At 37.8% G+C, this 20,200-nt stretch overlaps 3 protein-coding genes across 3 annotated transcripts in view; 1 reads left to right on the top strand and 2 right to left on the bottom strand.

Annotated features, from left to right (window-relative positions):
- Positions 1-225: 225 nt before the first annotated feature.
- Sbf (SET domain binding factor) lies at positions 226-10,807 on the bottom strand. The gene is made up of 12 exons (XM_083046994.1): positions 10,007-10,807; positions 9,565-9,650; positions 9,196-9,483; positions 8,890-9,109; positions 8,559-8,800; positions 4,176-8,479; positions 3,952-4,099; positions 3,277-3,422; positions 2,360-2,586; positions 2,028-2,234; positions 1,865-1,947; positions 226-1,533 (listed from the first exon to the last, which is right to left on the bottom strand). The coding sequence occupies exons 1-12, from the start codon at positions 10,104-10,106 to the stop codon at positions 1,441-1,443; spliced, it is 6,144 nt and encodes a 2,047-aa protein (XP_082903120.1). The 5' UTR covers positions 10,107-10,807; the 3' UTR covers positions 226-1,440.
- A 68-nt stretch (positions 10,808-10,875) lies between these two features.
- Positions 10,876-13,783, top strand: Vps36 (vacuolar protein sorting 36). Its single transcript, XM_083047139.1, has 6 exons — positions 10,876-11,231; positions 11,507-11,702; positions 11,782-12,137; positions 12,203-12,367; positions 12,436-12,651; positions 13,211-13,783. Exons 1-6 carry the CDS (start codon positions 11,136-11,138, stop codon positions 13,388-13,390), a joined length of 1,209 nt encoding a protein of 402 aa, XP_082903265.1. The 5' UTR covers positions 10,876-11,135; the 3' UTR covers positions 13,391-13,783.
- Positions 13,784-15,198: 1,415 nt separating this feature from the next.
- LOC145941118 (uncharacterized) overlaps positions 15,199-20,200 on the bottom strand; it is a 47,607-nt gene continuing 42,605 nt past the window's right edge. The window contains exons 12-14 of the mRNA XM_083047002.1: positions 19,885-20,139; positions 19,677-19,796; positions 15,199-19,322 (exon numbers count right to left, since the gene is read on the bottom strand). Of these exons, the coding sequence (XP_082903128.1) occupies positions 19,140-19,322; positions 19,677-19,796; positions 19,885-20,139 (558 nt within the window). The 3' untranslated portion in view covers positions 15,199-19,139. The remainder of the gene's footprint in view (positions 19,323-19,676; positions 19,797-19,884; positions 20,140-20,200) is intronic.

Here is a 20,200-nt window from a genome sequence, read left to right as displayed (position 1 = left end):
TTATTGATTTAATTTTACTGTCAGAGCAATGGCAAGAGTATTAATCAAATAGCTGTAACATATTTAGAGACAGAAATTGCCTTTTTTCATATAAGCTTTGAACTTAACATTTTTAACAAAGAAGATCGCGCAAACTATCAAATAACAATATTAATTAATTAAAATAACGCTTTAAATGCAATTATTATATATATATATATATATATATATATATACAGAATGTCCCAAGTAAATTGAGTTTCATTAGATAACAAATAAGAGATTTTAAGTAAATTTAAAATTGGTCTTTAGTAAAAATTGCTTATTGTTTTTATATTTTTATATCTTTTAATTATTTAATTATTTTTGCTGAACTTTTTAAAGAAGAGCTACTATATGTTAATGTAAAACGATACAGACAGATATTGATACACTCCAGATCCAAATTAACAAGTGCTTCATACATGTCTTTTAAATATTTAATATTGGTGATGAATCTTGATGATGAAAAGTTCAAATTAATATTGTTAGAACATTTACTTAAAAAAAAGAATTACATTTATATAAAATATATATATGCACATATACAATAATTATAATATATATATTTATAATATACAAAAAATTTGATAAAAATATATATGTATAATTAATATATATCTTTCAAAACAATAAAAAAATTAATATTCCACAAAAATTGAAACACGCAAGTAAGAGATTTTCGAATGCATATATACTTAATATTATCTTTTAGAAAAATTATCATTGAAAGACATCTTATCTTATGAAGGAAAAATCAAAGAAATATATACCAGACAAAGATTTATTCATAAATTCTGAACGATTTCCTCGCTACAAACTTGTTTTCCTTCCCTTACCTTTGTCATGATATAATCATTAATATAACAATTATTTATTATTAAATTTTTAATATTTTTACTGAGGAAAGAGAACGATTCCAATTTGTTTAAAGAACTCGTAGAAACTGTGGTCATCCTGAGACTTTCTGTATATATATTTTAATAGATATGCACACAATTTATTATATATGAGCTCAATGCTTTATATTTCATTATAATTTAAACGTTAGAAAATATATTAAACAAAATAAAAAAAGATTTCAGGCATTATATAGCGATCTTTCATCTTCCAGCTGAATGAATAAAAACTTTAACATAACGCGACATAATTACAATATACATTATATTCATATACTAATCCTATATCGAGGATATGGATGTATCACATTGAAATTTATGATACTATTTTTCAGTCCAACGAGAGTTTGCATTTTAAAATACTTAAAGCAAGATTACTGCAGTCTATGACGCATACACAAAAATTAGACTATGTAACAAGTATATGTAACAAAATTAAAATCTGTGTTTTTACCCTCTATGTCAGTCACATCCAGAGAATTTTATTAATTAGTACTAGTATAATCGAGCGCGCCCTGCGACATTATTGTAAGCACGCTTGAACCTTCTCGATCCATTCCTGCGCCGTGGCTGCGTCGGAGGCGCAAAAGTTATACGTCCGTCTGTTTGTACGGAGCTGTAAAAAAAAAAAACGATTCTTATACATCATACTTGTACATACATCGTGCAATATAACAGAAATTATATTTTAAAAATAAATCAACTTGCAAAATTAAAAAAAAATACATCCAATATACATGCATAAAACTGTATTTTTGTATGATATTAATTTATCCGAATATGCTTATGCTTTATATACTTCAGAAGAGTTTATTCTTCTTTTTGTATATTTAAATGTATTTTTACTATATTAAATGTATTTCTACTATATTTAAATGTATTATTATTAAATTAAAATGTTTACTAAATTGAAGATATGCTTTAATTAAGCATATATGTATACTTACATCGAAGAAGGATTTATCGTCTGTTTTCTTTGGTGGTCCAGGCATCGGCGCAGCTGGAGTAACAGACACCACCTCAGCCAAATCTGTAATACAATTTGATTTTATATAATACATATCTCGTTTAAACTTTTCCTTCCTTTATCAAATGGATTCGAATACATACCTATATATCCTTTACAGTGTGAATCCTCCACCGCGTCATAATATCTCAATTGATGCTTTATAGAATCCAGTACGAACCATCTTTGCTTCCAGCCCTTCAATAAAGCTCCCCGTTTATAAAGATAGCCCTCGTGCGTTCTATTTTCTGCCACGTTGCTCGAGAATTGTTCGTAATATTGTTGAGAGCTGGTTTGTATAGTTGTAACACCTACGAGCAAAACAAAAACTCTTAATACGAGATTCGAAGAGACGATAAAACGATTTGTCACCGCGAAGATTATATATACGGGAAGAAAGTTATGCTTAATCTAATGCAATAAAACCTGGACATACTTGAGTTTACGCTTCCGTTGTCGCCACCGCTTCTCGTGAGCGTGTGAGTCTGGAGATTATCCGTCACAGCCTTATACTTTGTGCAATTCTTTGGCACAGCATCCGCGCATTTGTCGTGACACACGTGGCCGCAATCGATACACCTTAATCCAGCCTTCACGGGACCCCATAGCACGCCGGAGCACGCATCGCAGTGGGTCGGCGTCGCGGAATCCAACCGTTCGAATCTTCGACAAGTGCGAAATATAATTTGCATTAGATTTTACGTTTTATTAGGTCTGTTCTTTTCAGCTGAACTAGCTGCATTAGTTCAGAGTTATCTTTTTCTTTCTAATGTGAAGTGTAAAAGATAAACTCTGAACTGGTGCAGCCAGTTCAGCTGAAAAGAACAGACCTATTACAGGGTGTCTACTCAAATTTTGTAAAAAAATTCTCTGAGAATTCCCTGATAAAAATAAAAATATAAAACAAAAATCATTTATTATAAACGTCTCAGAGAATACTAATTTATTTAAATTATTTATTAATTAATTTATTATTTGTTTAATTATTTATTAAATAAATAAGAAGTACTAATTTATTTAAATATTATCTATTAAAAATTTGAACAATTTTCTATGAAATTTATAATTTATATAAGATCTTGATACTAAAAATATTGTCAATTAAAAAAAATAAATAAAAATTTAAATATTGCCAAGATATGTTAGACATACGTTTCTTAAGTGCTAAATAATAATAAGATTAACAAAAGGATAATTTTTTTAAAAATTCCCTGAATCCAAATAAAATTCCATGAGAACTCCCTGATTTTTTAAAGTTGAACGACAAATTCCCTGAGAATATACGAGGTTTTCAAGGTTTTTCCCGGGAATATACACCCTGTTATTATTTTAGTGGATCGCGATCGGCTATACCTGTGCGGATGCGCGTACACGGAGCCCTCGTTCCCGGTGGTGTTTCCACCGGCGAGTTTGCCGCGTAACAGCAATTCCAGGGTGGAGCGTTTGTGAATCAATCGACCGTGGTATCGTACCAGTGCAGTGCTGAAGGACGCGTGCCGCTAGAAAGAAAAACGACACAATTCAATGAAAAATTCAACAATAATTAAAATAAAATAATAAATCAAAAAGGCTCTGATATATAAATACAAATTCAGGTATAATAAGAGGACTAGCAAGAGCTATAGACACAGATACTAAGTACAACAAAATAATTTTTAAATTCTTCTTAATTATTTTGAATAAATATATAATTATATAAATTAATTATATAAATAATTATATAATAATTATATAAATTATAAATATAATTTATAATTATATTGATATAATTAATATAATTATAAATTTATAATTTTATAATGGTTTCGATTTTTCTTTTGGATCATCCTCAACATATCAATTAGTAAAAAAAAAAGATTAAAATTATTAAAAAATTAGTAAACAAAATTTTTTCACTAATTGATATGCTAAGGATGGTTCAGAAAAACCGAAACGTTCAAAATAATTATAGAGGAATTAAAAAATAATTTCGTCGCACCTAAATATCTATTTCTATGACATTTATATCCGTGAATAATCTCGACTTACGGCAAGCGAATCGGTATTGGGCAATTCGAGTTTGTCCCAGAGCACTTTCCACTTTTGCGGTAGATGACCCAACTCGGTCTCCAATTTGTGAATCTCCTCCAAGAGATGCGAGAACTGATCGGGCACCGTTGAGCTGACTCCGTCGTATCTAGAAACCAACAGCGTTTTATATGCAGATATAAAACGTTAAAATGCGACACACTTAATAAAATCAATTCGCTCACCCCTGAGTGACCACTTTACGATTGCTCTTCACCACGCCATCCGCGGCCTCGGCCTCTTCCTCCTGCTGGGAATCCTGCTGCAACACTTCGAGATCGTACGCCGGACCGTGCGCCAGCTCCTCCTCCAGGTAGAACTGCCAGATGTTGAGGCTCGGTAAATGCGAGACCGGTCGTAGAACAGGATTCTCCGTGTTGGGGGTATACATAAAGTTGTAAAAGAGCGGGCATCTCGCGTGCTGTTTCTCTATATAATCGAATATACTCTGTCCGAGATTGCAGCCGATGTTTCCGGTTCCCGCTAGTCTACCGCCGGGATAGATCGTGTCGTCGTCGCTGCCGGTGTCCACGCCTTTATGATGACTCGTCAGGGAACCCCTCTTATCCTCGATGGCGGTGATGCCGCATTCGACTCGATCGAATTCGCAGTCTAGCAGGAACGTACGGAAGCGACAGGACACCGAATGATAAGCCAGGAATTTCAGGTAATACTCGTTGAATTCGAAGGCCAGGGGAAACTGTCTCTGTATCTGATGCACTATATCGAGAAACTGTAGGAACGTGGGTGTGAAGTTTGTCGTTTGCGAGTTCGCGGCGAGATTACTCCTGTGGCCAAATCTGTGTCCGAATCCGAGCCATTCCTTTTCGATCAGGATCCTGAAGCCGTCGATCGTACGATAGTGCGGATCCAGGCAGACCTGCGCTACGGAACAGACGGTGGTCGTGGTGTCCCAGCCATCCTCTAAGCAGACGGCCACCGAGGAACCTTGCATGTCCATAAGATCTATAACCGCGCCTGCCAGTTGCATTAGATTCTGTAATTGCTGCAACCACTCCGAGCTCTCGATCAGTCTGTAGAAACTCTGGTCCGGCTCCACGTTTGGCGAGCTCGGCACGCACGCTCGCATCAGTTTCTTAAACGCCGCTTTGGTATGTCTCACATCGTAATACTCTACTGGAATGAAATCCGTCTTCGGGACGGATTCCGCCTTCACGCCCTTCATGTGCGCCTTCTCGCCCAGAATGTAGAGAGCCGCGCGTTGAAACGTGTGAACGCATTCCGTGCCGCTGTCGGAATCCGCGGAATGTCTGACGGTTCCGCGCTGGTGATGAACGGAGGTCAGGGAAGCCTGCGAGTTATGCCTCTTGTCCTTCAAAGAGCCCCATCGACCGAAGTTCTTGGGCCCTTTGCCGCCTGACGAGCTGAAAGTGCTGAGGGGTTTGTTGAACGGATTGCGACGCGACTGTTCGGGGGTGACGATACGATCTTCCGCCGCCAGCAACAGCGAGTCTATACTCAAGGAGCTGTCGGACATGCCCCAAGCAGAACCCTGTCGCAGTACAGAGAGCGGGGTCGCGGCGACGAGCGCCATCATGTACTTCTCCTGTTCCAAGGACGAGGTGGTCTCCGACGACGTGGTCTTGAGATTACTGCTGGAGGTTGGATGAGCCTTCAACATGCCCATCACGCCTTTCCCGTGGTAACCCGCGCCCCGGATCAGCAGAGCCTTGGTTCGCGGATGTCTCCAGGTAACGACTGGCATTCTACTGTGGCGATGAAGCCTGCAGAAACGTCGGATGCTCTCGTCCGACACGGAAGTGGGCACGATCAGAAGCGCGGGATAACTCCGGCAGATCATGTAAGCGCAGTTGACTGAAGTTAACCGGAAGGGTTCGTTGCGACGATTGTTGTGCGGTCCGTTCGAGTAAAGACCCAGCCGATACCAATCCCTGACGTAGCTACGTTCGGACAATCGTTCGAGGGTCTTGGCGTCGGTCGGCGGCTGCGTCACCATGCCGGGTATCTCGAAGTCGTCGACGCTGAGATCGTCGTCGTGACTGAGGTCGTTGTTGTCGGTCATCGGTAGACTCATTCGTCCGGGCGATGTCATGTATTTGTTGTTGCTATTGATGAGATTCATATTCGGCAGCACGTACTTTTGCCGCTTGGACGACTGTTTCGGTTTGAAACCGGCCTTGCGCGCGGTTTTCAACAGTGTCTTCTTCGCGAAACCCTTCAGCGTGGCGTTCTTCTCCTTATTCTTATGATGCGCCGTCTGCGTGACTAGGATCTGACCGTTAAACGCGAAGTGATGAAAGATGTGCGGCGGATATCGCGCCTTGTGCACGAGTTTCCTCAAGGTATCGATATTCTCAGGGGTGACCTCCTCGTCGAAGGCCAGCTTGATCAACTGGAACGTGCAGGAACGTAATTGCAGACCTTCCTGAAGACACTGGTCCAGATGCGCGAGATGTTGCACGGCGACTCGCTTTTCCTTGGTCAGAGACGTCACGGGGAAGGCTCGTACGACCAATTGCTCGCAGGCGAACGGATCGCACGGTATACCCTTAAACACTATTCTGTAATTCGTGAGGAAGATGGCACCCTCGGCTGGCAAGAGAGGCGGTATCTTGGGCAGTCCTGCAGAGCTCTCCTCCCTGCCGTCCGGCAGCAGGTAAACGCGCAAACCGTCCATGATCACCTCCTCGCCGGGCAGCATGTTGGGCGTCAGGATTTTCGGTTTCTGTATCGGCGGTAGCCTCTTGCTCTCCCTGTGAACCGCCTCCAACGTCTCGATGTGCATATGAACGACGCCCGGGACCATTTGATGCAGGCATCGCACGTGTTCGGCGCTGACGCCGCCCTCGGTGCAGACGCGATCGACGAATCGCGAAACCATCCGTATGACGGCGCTGCCGGTCTCATTCGGATCGGTCTCTTCGAATCCGGACTCGGCGTCGCCGCTGTCGCTCGCCACGCTATTCGTGATGCTATTACTCGCGCGTTCCTCGTCGTAGATGTGATCCTGGCGATGCGTTTTCGAGCCGATGTCTAACGGCACCAGTAAATAGACCATCCTGTTGGCGTAATGAATCGCCTGGCTATACATGGTGCTCTCTTCGCTGTTCACGAGTTCCTTTTGCTTTTCGGAGTCGATAGACGGCCAGATTCGCATTTGATCCGCGGCAATCTCCAGCGCCGATGGTTCCTGCGCTTGATAAATGGAATATCGATCCCGATATGGAAACTCCTTGCCGTCCCGCGGACTGATAGGACTCAGAATACTGTCGTTTATGAGTCTAGGCGGCGAATTGTCACCCGGTAGATACAGACGCTTGATATCCTTCTGCACGTCCAGATAAAACGCGTCCTCCCAAAATTGTTGATTCTGCCACACTGGATGCTCCTGGATGCAGGTGTACGCAAATTGAATCACTCCGGTGCACAGTTTTCTGCAGAACGCGGTGGCCAGTGGCAGTAATGCCGCAGCGACGCCGTGCTCGTCCATCGATGAGTCGTCTTGCAACGCACAGTTCATCAGACGTACCACCAGATCGAATTGCTGATGTTCCAGCATGGCCTTGTTCCCGACAACGTGCTGCGACAGCTCCATGCAGAGAGCTAACCGGGCTGCTTTGCTCTTCAAAGCTCGCAAAACGGCCGGAAACGTCTTGCGAGCGTCCGAGATCTTGTTCTCGAATATACAGTTGATGCAATTGCGCAATACTTCCAGTCTGCGAGCAGAGTTGCTGACCAGATGTCTAGTGTCGTGAACGAACGAGATGTGCGGACCCATGGGTACAATACGAGGTTGAATTGGTCGTAGGGAAGACAGCCTGACCTTGAGATTGTTCTTCGCGAGGCCCTCATCGATGATCGCTTGAACCTGCTCGAGATTGATACGCGGCAAGAGAGGCTGATGAATCCTTGCGAACGCACCCTCGGGTGGTTTCAGGATCTTCTGCACATACGGTTGAGGATTCGGATTCTCATTCAAGTACAACTGTTGCGCCAGTTCTTGGATATGCGTCAGAATGACTCGATGATCCTGCGCCTCCTGTTTCAACTGATCGCTCAGATTACTGTGGAGCTCATCCCACACGTCGCAGGGCCTCCATGGCGGACCTCTTTCCGCGATGAAAGACGTAAAAAACATGCAGTCCAAGACCCTTGTTGTGAAATCGCAGTCTGTAAAACCTCTCTCTCCCAAAAATGCCGCTTTGTGGAACGTAATAACCGGTTTCGGATGTATCCGTATCAACGTTAGACAACTCCGATATCCTTGCAACAATTGAGCAAAGGCTCTCATAAATACCGCTCTGAGCTCCTTATCAAGCATGGGCGAGTGCGGCGCCCTGGTTGCGAGCGGAGGGAAAGCGTAATCGGCGCATGTTAATTCCGGCTGCAACACCAAAGACAACGCGTCCTGCGTCTGAGAGAGCAATGGTTCCGGTAGTAGAGCGAGCGAAACACCATCGGGAACCGTTATGGAACCTCCATCCAGATCGGCTACTATTACATCCATCTGTAAAGATTTCAGCATGTGGATGAGATAATTCAAACGCGAGACTCTTTTCGAGATCGTAATATAAAATTTGTCTTACAAGTTCCGCAACTTCGTATTTCAACGAACTATGTACACCCATAATGAATGGCGTTGGAGTGCTGAGTATTTCGACTAAAGCCGCAGGCAAAAGAGGAATGTAAACGTGCGAATATCTGAACGGATACATCAACGCTGTCAGGGCGCGACACCCTTCGGTCAGTCGAGAATAACTAGCAGAATGAAAAAGTATCTTGTGTTCTGTCATGACTGCGCAAAATAATACTAGCACATTACGAATACCTAGAAATTACATTGTACATATTAGTAATGTAATCTTATATCGACAGAGATATTATAATCGTTGCAACTTGTTGTTAATGTATTCTTACCTAATTGCTGAAATAGTAAATTTACACTAGTATGAGTTATAGGAAGAGAAGGACTAATTGGTGGTTGAAGCGCCTGGCGGTCACCTGCTCCAATGCTGAATCGTACCTGTGGCCCACCAGCAGGAGGTACTTGAATACATCCTAATATGTTTCCGACTAAAGTCTCTAATGGTATGCCAAGATTTTCCACGTATACTGTGTAAATGATACCGAGACAATTCTATAAAAATAATAGATTATTATAAATGGATTCAAATCAAAACAGTAGAGTTATTTAAAGTAATAGTTGTACAAATATTCACATACTCTAAATGTTTCTATGTAATCGAGTCTGGAAACCAGCACCAGACATTTGGGTGCATACATAATGCTATGATGTGCAATGGCGGGTATCGCTCTGACCAGGGGTCGACTATCTCCATCTACGGGATCCTCTTCCTCATCTACGGGTTTACTTGGCACGATCGAGACCGTTTCATTGAAGCACATACATGCGCAATAGTGTCGATTCGCATCAATGTCTGTCAGTATCGACACAAAAAAGCGTGGCTCTTGTCTCTCCGTTGATAAAGCCCATCCTTGCGGTTGACAAAACTATATAAGACATATATAGCGCATATGTAAGTAGAGTAATGATACAATAGATTTGTTTCTAAAAAAGAAGCAGTTCTATACCCATTCTATCCCTTCAATGAAAGGCGTATCCGGCCAATCTTTTTCTGGGAATCGTTGCAATGTAACTCCGCTACTTACACCACCCCCTATAATCATAAAGACACATGTTATGATTATACATCTTTTTCAATCTTATATAGGAAATTTTCATTAACTCCATGATTGTAATTTTTTGGCAAAGTAATCTCATTATACATCAATAAATTGGGAGAGAGAGAAGTATTTATCGAAACAAAGGAATTATCAGACTATATGTATTTTTCATTGCGCTGTGCTTCTTTTCTTCCTGCTCTCTCTATAAAACTTGGACACATAATCTGTCATCTATCTTGACATAATAAAAATAAAAAGAAAAAAAAAAAAAAAAAAAAAAAGAGTACAGTCAGAGAGAAGGAAAAGGACGGCGTAAGACGAGAAACGTCAGACACAATTTTTGACTTACTTTCTTTCTCGTGATCGTAGCCGACCACTACGAAGTAGTCGGCTAACCGAGACATCTCGGTGTATTCGTGGGGCTGAGTGGGGGTGGTTGCGCTCAACATCCCACGTCGTGTTTGTTGCACGTGATTTCATGGACCAGGTCTGATGCCTGGGCTCCCGACACTAAATGCAACTTTTACCACTCGCTCACTTACTTACTTCGTCGAACGTGACGGTATAACACGGTCGCGCTAATCGATTCGAAAGTGTCACAAACATATTCCCCTTTCGCGGTTTTCGCGTCGAGGAGCCGGAATAAACTCTCGCGCGCGCGAACAACCCTTTGGAGAAGAGTTCGCGGTTAAAAAAAAACAAGAAAAAAATCGAAAAGAGAGAGGGGGGAAAAAACCTGTCTACTGAGAGAGAGAGAGAGAAAGAGAGAGCGAGCTGTAAAACTCAGACTACGGATCTCTCTCGCCTGTTTTTTTTTTTTTTTCTCTTTGTTTTCCCTCAACGCGACATAATCGCGTCGCCGACCCTCGCCGCGTCGTCTCGCGAACCCGCCGAAAATAATAATAACAACGATGCCACACCCCGTAGTAACCTCAGTCCATAACCTTCCAAACTCAAACGCCACATTGGGGGGTTTGTTGTAAATCCGCGTCGAACCACCCGATGATGAGGGCCAAACCGACACGCACCGCCTTACGTCACGCAAAACGACAAGACGCGACAACGCGTTGTTTTTTTTCTCTCTCTTTCTCTCTCGACGCCGGATGCGCCAGGAGAGAACTCGACGAACGTCGTTGACGTATTTTTTTTATAATTTATAATGACGTTATCGCGCGCGATTGGCGCGTACTTCTGGAGCCGGCCAATCGGATCAGTCGCTTGGAAGCAACAAATGACGCGATCCGCGGACCGATAATCGGTCATGTCAACGCGCATCTGTCATACATATGTATGTTTACGGTCGTCGCGTCAGATGTCGGATTCACTCGGTGGACTCGGTGGCTGAAGTTCGAGCCCATCTTTAAAGATATTTCAAACTGATCAAAGGTTTCAGCTGATCGCACGAGGGAGGCGAGCTGGCGAGCATGAGCCTTCGTTTTGACAGTTGGTGATAAGGTGTGATAAGGCTTGACGAGGTGATGAATAGGTTCGAGTACGCCGATTCTCGGCTTATGCCGAGTGAGATTTATGTGAGACGCGACATTGCTATACGTCTCTATGACGGTGATATAAAGGTAAATTTATGTCCAGGATGTATTACTTGAATTGACTGATATCGATCCCCAAAGACGCACAAGTGTGCGTTTTTTTAAAGCCATAAGTATATAGATATTAATATCTATATATAGATATATATTATATATATATAGATATATATTATATATTATTATTTAGATTATATTATATAGATTATATTAGATTATATTATATAGATTATATATTATTATATAGATTATATATAGATATATTAATAATATATAGATATTAATATCAGAACAACTTTTCACAGACAAACTTTGAAGGTGGTGAACTAATCCTGACTAGTCACAGAATACTCTGGGGTAGACCTGGCGATATACCACGAGGTAATACCTGCTTATCGCTGTCGCTTCGATACATCGTCTTCTTCGAGGAAGAGAATCCTGGACCGTTTTCTTTCGGACGTAGTAAAAAGATCGTATTGCATCTCTCCGAGCCTGTCGCTGGTGAGACTTGAAAAGTTACACGAGTCAAATGATTGAGTTATGAATTAGACTAACACAATCTTTATTTATATCTGTTTAGATAAAATGCCTGGTCCGGCGGATAATAGTCTGCACAATTATGTCAAACTATCGTTTAAGGAAGGTTTAGACTCAAATTTTATAACGCAATTGTCCGATACTGTTAGGAAACAAACATGGGAGTTGGCTCCTGCCGCAGGACTAACGATTAACAATGCGCATGAGAATCGAGGAAATTCGAAACTGCTACCGCAGATAAAAACGCGAACGGGTATCATTGGTATTGAGAGAAGTTTGCAAGAGAAGCAGAAAGAAACTGACCAGAGTATATCGTTGGCGTTTCAAGATCTCACAAAACTGATGGATATGGCTAAAGATATGGTGGCCATCTCAAAGACGATTTCTGCTAAAATACGGGTGATTTTCAATGATTGCTTCGTAAGATTGGACAGGTTGAGGTTCATAATGCAGGATCATTGCAGGAGAGGCAGGGTGACATAACGGAAGACGAAACTGTCAGATTTAAGGCTTATCTAATGAGCTTGGGTATCGATGATCCGGTAACAAGAGACGCGTACAGGAGCAGTAACGAGTACTTTAAACAATTGGCAAAGCAACTTGCGTACATCTTGGAAGAACCGATAAAGGTTTGCAATTTACATATTTGGGAAATATACATGTAAGATGCGATAGGAAATGTTATAACTGATTTCAGGAAGTAGGTGGCATGATGACACTCACAGACGTTTATTGCCGTGTAAATAGAGCAAGAGGTTTGGAACTTTTGTCTCCCGAGGATTTATTACACGCCAGTAGACAGTTGGCGCCCTTAGGTTTACCGATTGTATTGAGGAGCTTTGATAGCGGCGTTATGGTTCTCCAAATTCGTTCTCACGACGATAACGCTGTCGTGGATCGTATAACGGAATTGGTAAATATTATGCAAACGCTAATACAGGCTGTATATTCCCGGAACTACCTTGAAAACCTGGTATTCTTAGGGAACTTTGTTCAACCTTGAAAAACCAGGGAATTCTCATGGAATTTGATTTCGGATTCAGAATTTTTTATAAAAAATTACCCTTTTGTTAATCTTATTTTTATTTAGCACTTAAGAAACGTATGTCTATCTTGACAATATTTAAGTTTTTATTAAAATTTTGTGATTTTTTTTATTGACAATCTATTTTTAGTATCAAAATTTTATATAAATTATAAATTTCATAGAAAATTGTTCAAATTTTTAATACATATTTAAATAAATTAGTACTGCTTATTTATTTAATAAATAATTAAATAAATTATAAATTAATTAATTTAAATAAATTAGTATTCCCTGAAACGTTTATAATAAATTATTTTTTGTTTTATATTTTTATTTTTTATCAGGGAATTCTCAGAGAATTTTTTTACAAAATTTAAATAGACACCCTGTAATAAAATGTAAATTTTTTCCTCCATCCACTATACCTTTCGCATAAAATTTTCAGTTGAAGGAAAAGGAATCTATGACTGCCGAAGATCTCGCACAATCGGAGGGTATATCGGTATTGTTGGCGCAGGAGCGATTGCTAGTCACAGAAAAGCACGGCAAAGCGTGCAGGGACGATTCGATAGAGGCTTTGAGATTCTATCCGAATCGATTTTTAGAAGAGATACCTAGTGAGTAATTTTTATCATTTTTTTTTGTCATGTAAGCATACGATCGATTCTTTTTATCGTAATCGTTGGCCATCGTGTAAAATATCAACGCTTCAAGATTTTATATATTTCTTGAGCTTTTTATGCTCGACGTATAGCTAAATCAATTTTGTAAAATACACGAAAATAATTATTTTTCTAATTATAAGTATACAATTGTCTTGTTCCTTATATATAACAATAAGTGATATATTTCTTGAATAATTTGAATTTTTCAAGATAATTATTTCTTTGCATATATGTTACATAAGAATTTAAAAAAAAAAAAAAAAATTTGAAAGTTATCTTATTTTAAATAATAATGAAGTTGTATGTATATGTGTGTGTTAATGGAAGAGGCAATAAAATAAATTTTATATCTATATATTAACATAATCTCTCTTGACACAATCAACGCTTGAGATAATATTAAATGCTGATTAAAGAAAAAAATTAATTAAGATGACATATATACACACAGATAATGATTATAAATGAAAATAAATATGTATTCTAGACTTATTTGAACAAAATAAGTGTAAGATGAGGCAATGAAGCGCAAAGCATGGTGCATTTTAATTGAAATATATTTTTTTAGATTTATTCATTAAACGAACTGTGTAAATAGAACCGCAACCATGATTAACAATGATCGTGTATAATTAATAGTACATGACTTTCTGCATCTATGTTATGTATGCATATACAGGATAGAGATTATTTTCTAAAATAGCGATCCAATACGTTTGCTATTATATTCTTTGACAAATTTAGAATCGACCCAAATATCCTTAAAAAATCCTGCATCTTTTTTACTTTTCAATTTTCACTATTAAATACTTCAGTAATTTAAGACTTAAATTAAGATTCTCTCACACACATAAAATATGCTATTTGAAATTATGTAATGTAAAGACATTTTGTTATTTATTCTCTTTACTGATTTAATCTGAAGAAAACAATTTATTTATTTATTTTAGTTAATTTCGATCTTTAATTTTAATTCTTTTAATAATTAAGAAATATTAGTGTGTTATTTTAATACTTTAATCACACATCGAGAAATTCTTTCTAAAGATGATCCAAGAATATATCGGCAAATTCTGATCCACTATTTCAGATGCACCCTGTATTAAACATGTGTTATGCGTTGTACAATTAATATAGTATAGTACAAGATGTCGTATAACAATACATATATATATATATTATACCTTTGACGAACACAAGCTCGAACGTACCTGTTCAAAACCAGCTACTTTACAAAAACATTAATTTAAACATCAAAAAGTCCGACTACTTTTTATATCCAATTACGAAAAATTTATATATACTTGGGACAAGATATAACAATCACTCCGTAATTATTTGTACGTTATATTAAATACTCTACGAAAATAAAATAAAAATTTGCGCACGCGCATTTTATTCATTTATTTTTATAAATATCAATATCGACCTCGCGCAATAAATATTAGGATTAATTTGCGCGTGCGATAATTGATTTTTCCACCAATTCCTAATGACCTAATAATAAATGTTCGAGGTACGTTCGAGTGCATTTTAAAATGCAATAGGGAAGGCTTGGCAAGGTTCATTCTTTAAAAGGTCTCATCTTTAATCAACGAGATACGAAGACTATAACGCACATATACATATACAGGATGGGGTGTGAATGTGCCCTTATTATATCACAGAGAGGCGTAACAAAAATATAAAATAATTTAAATTTTATATAGTATTTTGTATGTGAACTCTCTCTCTCTCTCTCTCTCTCTTTCTTTTCTCTCTCTCTCTCTCTCTCTCTCTCTCTCTCTCTCTCTCTCTCTCTCTCTCTCTCTCTCGCGTACACTCATGCAACTGCTATATGTGTTTTTCGTGATTCGTCCCACAAATTATTAACATTGTAAAATTATTAATAATATCGAAATACATTTGAAATATGTATATCGACGCGCATGTATAGTATTGCTGTATCATTTTTATTTATTAACATATTGCTAGTAATAACATATGGTTTCCAACGTGCGCTTCTTGAAAATTTAAAACCTAATTTTTTAAATCGATTCTATTAAAAGATAAGCTATAGTTATTGATACGCGCTGTTTGTGGTACGAATCACTCTACACTATTATTGTCATTATCATTCGGTTCTCTCTCTCTCTCTCTCTCTCTCTCTCTCTTTCTTTTTCTCATTTTCTCTGGAAATCTCTCTTTTCCTTTGTATAACATTCTTTGAATTTCTTCTTTCATGTTCTCTTATCTTCTCTTTTTCTATGCTGTAATCGCCTTTCCACCGTCTTTCGTTCTACTTTTATCACTTTTCTATCTTTTACCATACTATAACTAGCCTCTGAGAAAATTAAATTCTGACAAACGAGATGCAAACTATTAAACAACTCTCATTTCTTTCCCCCTGAACTCGTCCTGCACATATGGTATATTTTATATCATATCAGATTTAACGTATACACGGGAATCCCGAGAACGCGGTGCGTAATATCAGTAGCAATAACTCGAGAGAGCATTCTCTTGTATTACTTCGCGTATATAACTTTATCGCGTAGCGAGGAAATTGAGTTACGAGAACATCCAACGCGCTTTCGTTGAGGAGCTTTGGTGGAGAAGATAGAGCTCTCTTCGCAACCGTTTTCCGCGACACCGCGTATACGACGTCCACGTGTAGACGAACAAACGCGTAGACATGTAATAGTAGACGCTTTTAATATGCGCATAGACATGAATCGCTCATAGGTATTAAGAATAAAAGTTCAGTTTTGTGCTGATATACAACAGTGTTAAACGCTAATCTGCTTATCATGACTAATATGTATATGTATATATGTATGGATGCGCATATATGTAAATATACGCCCATGCATACAGATTATGCGTATGCTCGCTTATGTACAATGCTTCATTATTAAATATACACACATACGCTCATACGCACACATGCACAGCTCTTTAAATTAAAATTAAATTCGAAAAAAAGTTGTTTCGATTAAACTATCTAAAAGAAAATAAAATTGCAATTTTAAACTTAAATTGTAACAAAGAAAATTTTAATTTTTGCAAATTTTAGCGATTTTAGCAAAAATTTGAAAAGAGATAAATTAATAGATTGAAACTATAGAGAGATAAAATATTAATATATAGCTAAGAATGTCGCATAAGAAACCTATAAAAAAATTGAAATTTAAAATTGAATGTCTGAATAATTATCTAACGTTCATTTTACAACGATATGATCTTTACCATCGTTATTGGAGACATTTATGCTTCTCATAAAATACACATTCTCTACATCGATTTCGTCTATGTAAATTTATTCTCACGGATCATCGCTTATATGATATATCAGAAGAGAGATAAGAGTATCGTTCGCAAAAAGGGGATGTGTCTTACAATTAGATTTATGAAGATTAATGAGAAGTGAGTGATATTAGTCCCATTATAGTAATTGGCGATAGAAAAATCTGCATAAGTTAATAAGTGCAAAGTGGAATAGTGAATTTTTATGAGACGAGAAGAGTGTATAGTATAGATTGTAAAATTTTGCTCATAATAATGTATCTTCTTTTTTTCTTTTTATGTATATATATATATATATATATTATAATATATATGTACACGTATGCGCGCGTGTACAGAGACTAAGCTTGCGAGTTCCATCATATATGTATATATATGAAGAGGTACAAAAGTTATAGAATAGGCGTTGAGGTCCAAAAGGCTGTCTAATTCGTGCGAGTCGTTCAACGATCGTTTTTGTTTCCATTTTTTTGTCTTTTTAGTAGTGAATGTCACGGGATCGATCGAGGGTGTCGGAACTGATGATTTCGATCGCGCTTTATAAACAACACAGTATTAAAAGACAGAAATCGAAATTAAATTTCTAATCTTCAAAATTATGGAATTATTTAAAAAATTATTTAATAAATTTACCCCCTTTTATTTCTTCCTAATCTGTGAATACTAATATTTCGTATTTCTGACAGTCGAGATAATTGTTCAAAATGAAATTGGAAGAAATACTTCACCGCGCTATATATAAATATAATTTCTATTTTAAAAACTTAATTCCGTTAGAAGAATTAAAACAGAAAGAAATAGCTTCCACATAAGATTCTCAAGTTAGATCAACCCTGAAAATTAATAATTCTTATCAATTTCTTTTTTATAATTCCAGTCTACTTTTATAAAACAAAATGACATTTATTTTTTTATCGTTGAATCCTGGCGAGAAAAATGTAAAAAATGCAATTTTTACTGTTATTTGTTATAATAAACTTAGGGAACGTTTAACAAATTTTTAAACTATAATCGCGAAGGAACAGGCACGCACTATATGGGTCACCATCACACACAGCGACTTTTCGTGATAATTACAGGAAAGAGAGAGAGATCTACAGTTTCTCCCTTATATACTAATTTTATGATATTCTTCTCTCTTATGTCTAATCTAGTTAAATTCTAATGATAGTCAAAAATTGTGACCCTTAATTCTTCTCTCTAAAAAGCGAGACATATAATAGCCCAAAAATCAATACGTAACATTTATATAGGGAGCTATGGCGATTATATATAAATCGTGTATATCTTATTTTTCACGAATGCAAAATCGTCATCTCTATTGCAAGAGCTGTCAGTCTCTCAACATAGTTCCGACACCATCGAATATTACAATTGGGCTTTGATTTTTCGCGAATTATCTTGTCGTGGAGTGGATCGTAATCGATCGTGCGATTAGAATTAGCGCACATATGTGAAAAAATACATTCTTACCGTTTTTATTTACGGTGATAACCGCGCAGTATTTATTGTTTTACGAATGATAATTATTCAATTATAAGTATGACGCAAGCAAAGCAATATTATGTATAATGTCGAGAACTCAAAATTTGTCTATCACTCCAGAAAAATAAAAGGCCAACATTTTCATGATAGTGATAAATGAATTGTGAGAATGATGAAGGGGAAAAGTTGAATGATTCACTAACAATTGTGTGATTGATTTTCAAGTCGCGTGACGTTGGAACCTTCATAGTTTGATTCCTAAAAGAGAGGAACTTTCGCAATTAAAATATCTCCTAAAAGAGAGATTCATAAAATCCAAAAAGTAATTGCTTCAAAGAGTTAATTGCTTTAAGAGAGAGATATGTAACGGAACACATTACTAGAAGTATTCGCATTCAGTCAACCGCGTCAAAAATTCCTCCATCTATTCCTTCTATCTATCCTTTTAAAAGAAAGATTTAATTTTGTTATTTAAGTGATTGAGATTTGCACGATTTCCCGGATAACGACGTAAACGCAAAATTTGCGCTTGACGACGAGTTGATTTTGGGACAAACTGGACAATTAAGATAATTAATATCTTTCTTTTAATTAAGATAATTAGCTCTCGCTCTCGTGTGCAGTAGAGAGATTCCGTATTGATTGTAAATTTCTTTGTCAAACGATATCGCCACATACAGTGGTCCAAACGATCGTTAACATACTAGATAGATAGGATGCTTATGACACGCAACACTGCGTGAGAGGTTGATTGTATCTTATTTTTACGTTTAGATTATATAAGAGTGCGCGCGCGTATATCTCTTCCGGACACGCATAAATACATCAAAGAACGCGGGCGTGACACAAAATTTTATACGAGATGGTACATGAAAAGTGATACTTTTAAAACTCTGCTTTTCTTTCGCTCTCGTCCCGCGAAATGCGACGACTCCGCTTCTACTTCCTGAGAGGATGCCACATGGCGACCGGACGCCGCAAGGCCGCTAACATTTGTCTCCAATGCCCCAGCGCTTTTCCCGTCGAGGTAGATCCTATGATGATGTGGCCGACAGAGTACGCCTTTGAATTCGTACCTTGATCGCCGTTCAATTCCGCCACCGTCAATCTCAGCTGTATAGTCTGAAACAAGGTGTATATTTAATAGAAATATCTCTACATGTAATAGACATCGAGATTTATAAAAAAAGATATTTGGAAGGATTTGATAGGGAAATCCATGTCTCTTTTAAGCGAAATTTGATTGATTCGAAATATTGATTAAAATTCGATTTAACGATAACGATTCGCACTTATAAATACATGTATCATATTGCTAAATTATGGTTTTCATTGTAATATATATATAATAATATGTATATTATAATATTATTATTATATTATTATAATAATATTATATATATTATTATATATAAGATATATTATTATTGTATATATATAATTATATATATTTCGAAGTGGAAATTAATTCAAAACCTGTAAAGCGTGCGCTGGCATGCTAAATATTATCGCTTCGTTGAAGATTGGACTCTTCTCCCCCTTTTTAACGGATGTCTTCTTTTTATGCATTTTTTTCCCTTGTTGAAGTAGATATACCTTAGTGAAGGAAAATATATGGTTAATACATTTTTCTCAAATTATTTATTGAAACATATATATAGAAGAGCATTATGAGTTTAATCACCTTAACGAAAAAATCACCCGGAGTTGAATTCGTGCCGCGCAAGTTGCGGGCTTTAACTACTACGAGAGTGAGCCTCTCTGCCGTTGGCAAGTAACTGAGAGAGAACATCAGCTCTCCTAGATGCGGAGTAGGTAAGGCAGGCCCACTGAGCGGTAGCCACGTCGTAGCTGGTGGCCTCGTCACAGATCCGAGCTTCAAACTGGCTTCACCAATTAACGACGCGCCGCCGCCGATGCTAGATTCATCGGAAAACACCTAAATAATGGAAAGAAAAATCTATTTCAATTCACGCACCGCTAACTCAATCCAAACTATT

The sequence above is a fragment of the Prenolepis imparis genome, unplaced genomic scaffold (assembly GCF_030444845.1).
Source record: "Prenolepis imparis isolate NDT839.2.m4 unplaced genomic scaffold, iyPreImpa1.0 SCAF_1, whole genome shotgun sequence".
In the NCBI taxonomy this organism is placed as follows: domain Eukaryota; kingdom Metazoa; phylum Arthropoda; class Insecta; order Hymenoptera; family Formicidae; genus Prenolepis; species Prenolepis imparis.
This window is presented reverse-complemented; position numbering and strand designations above follow the sequence as displayed.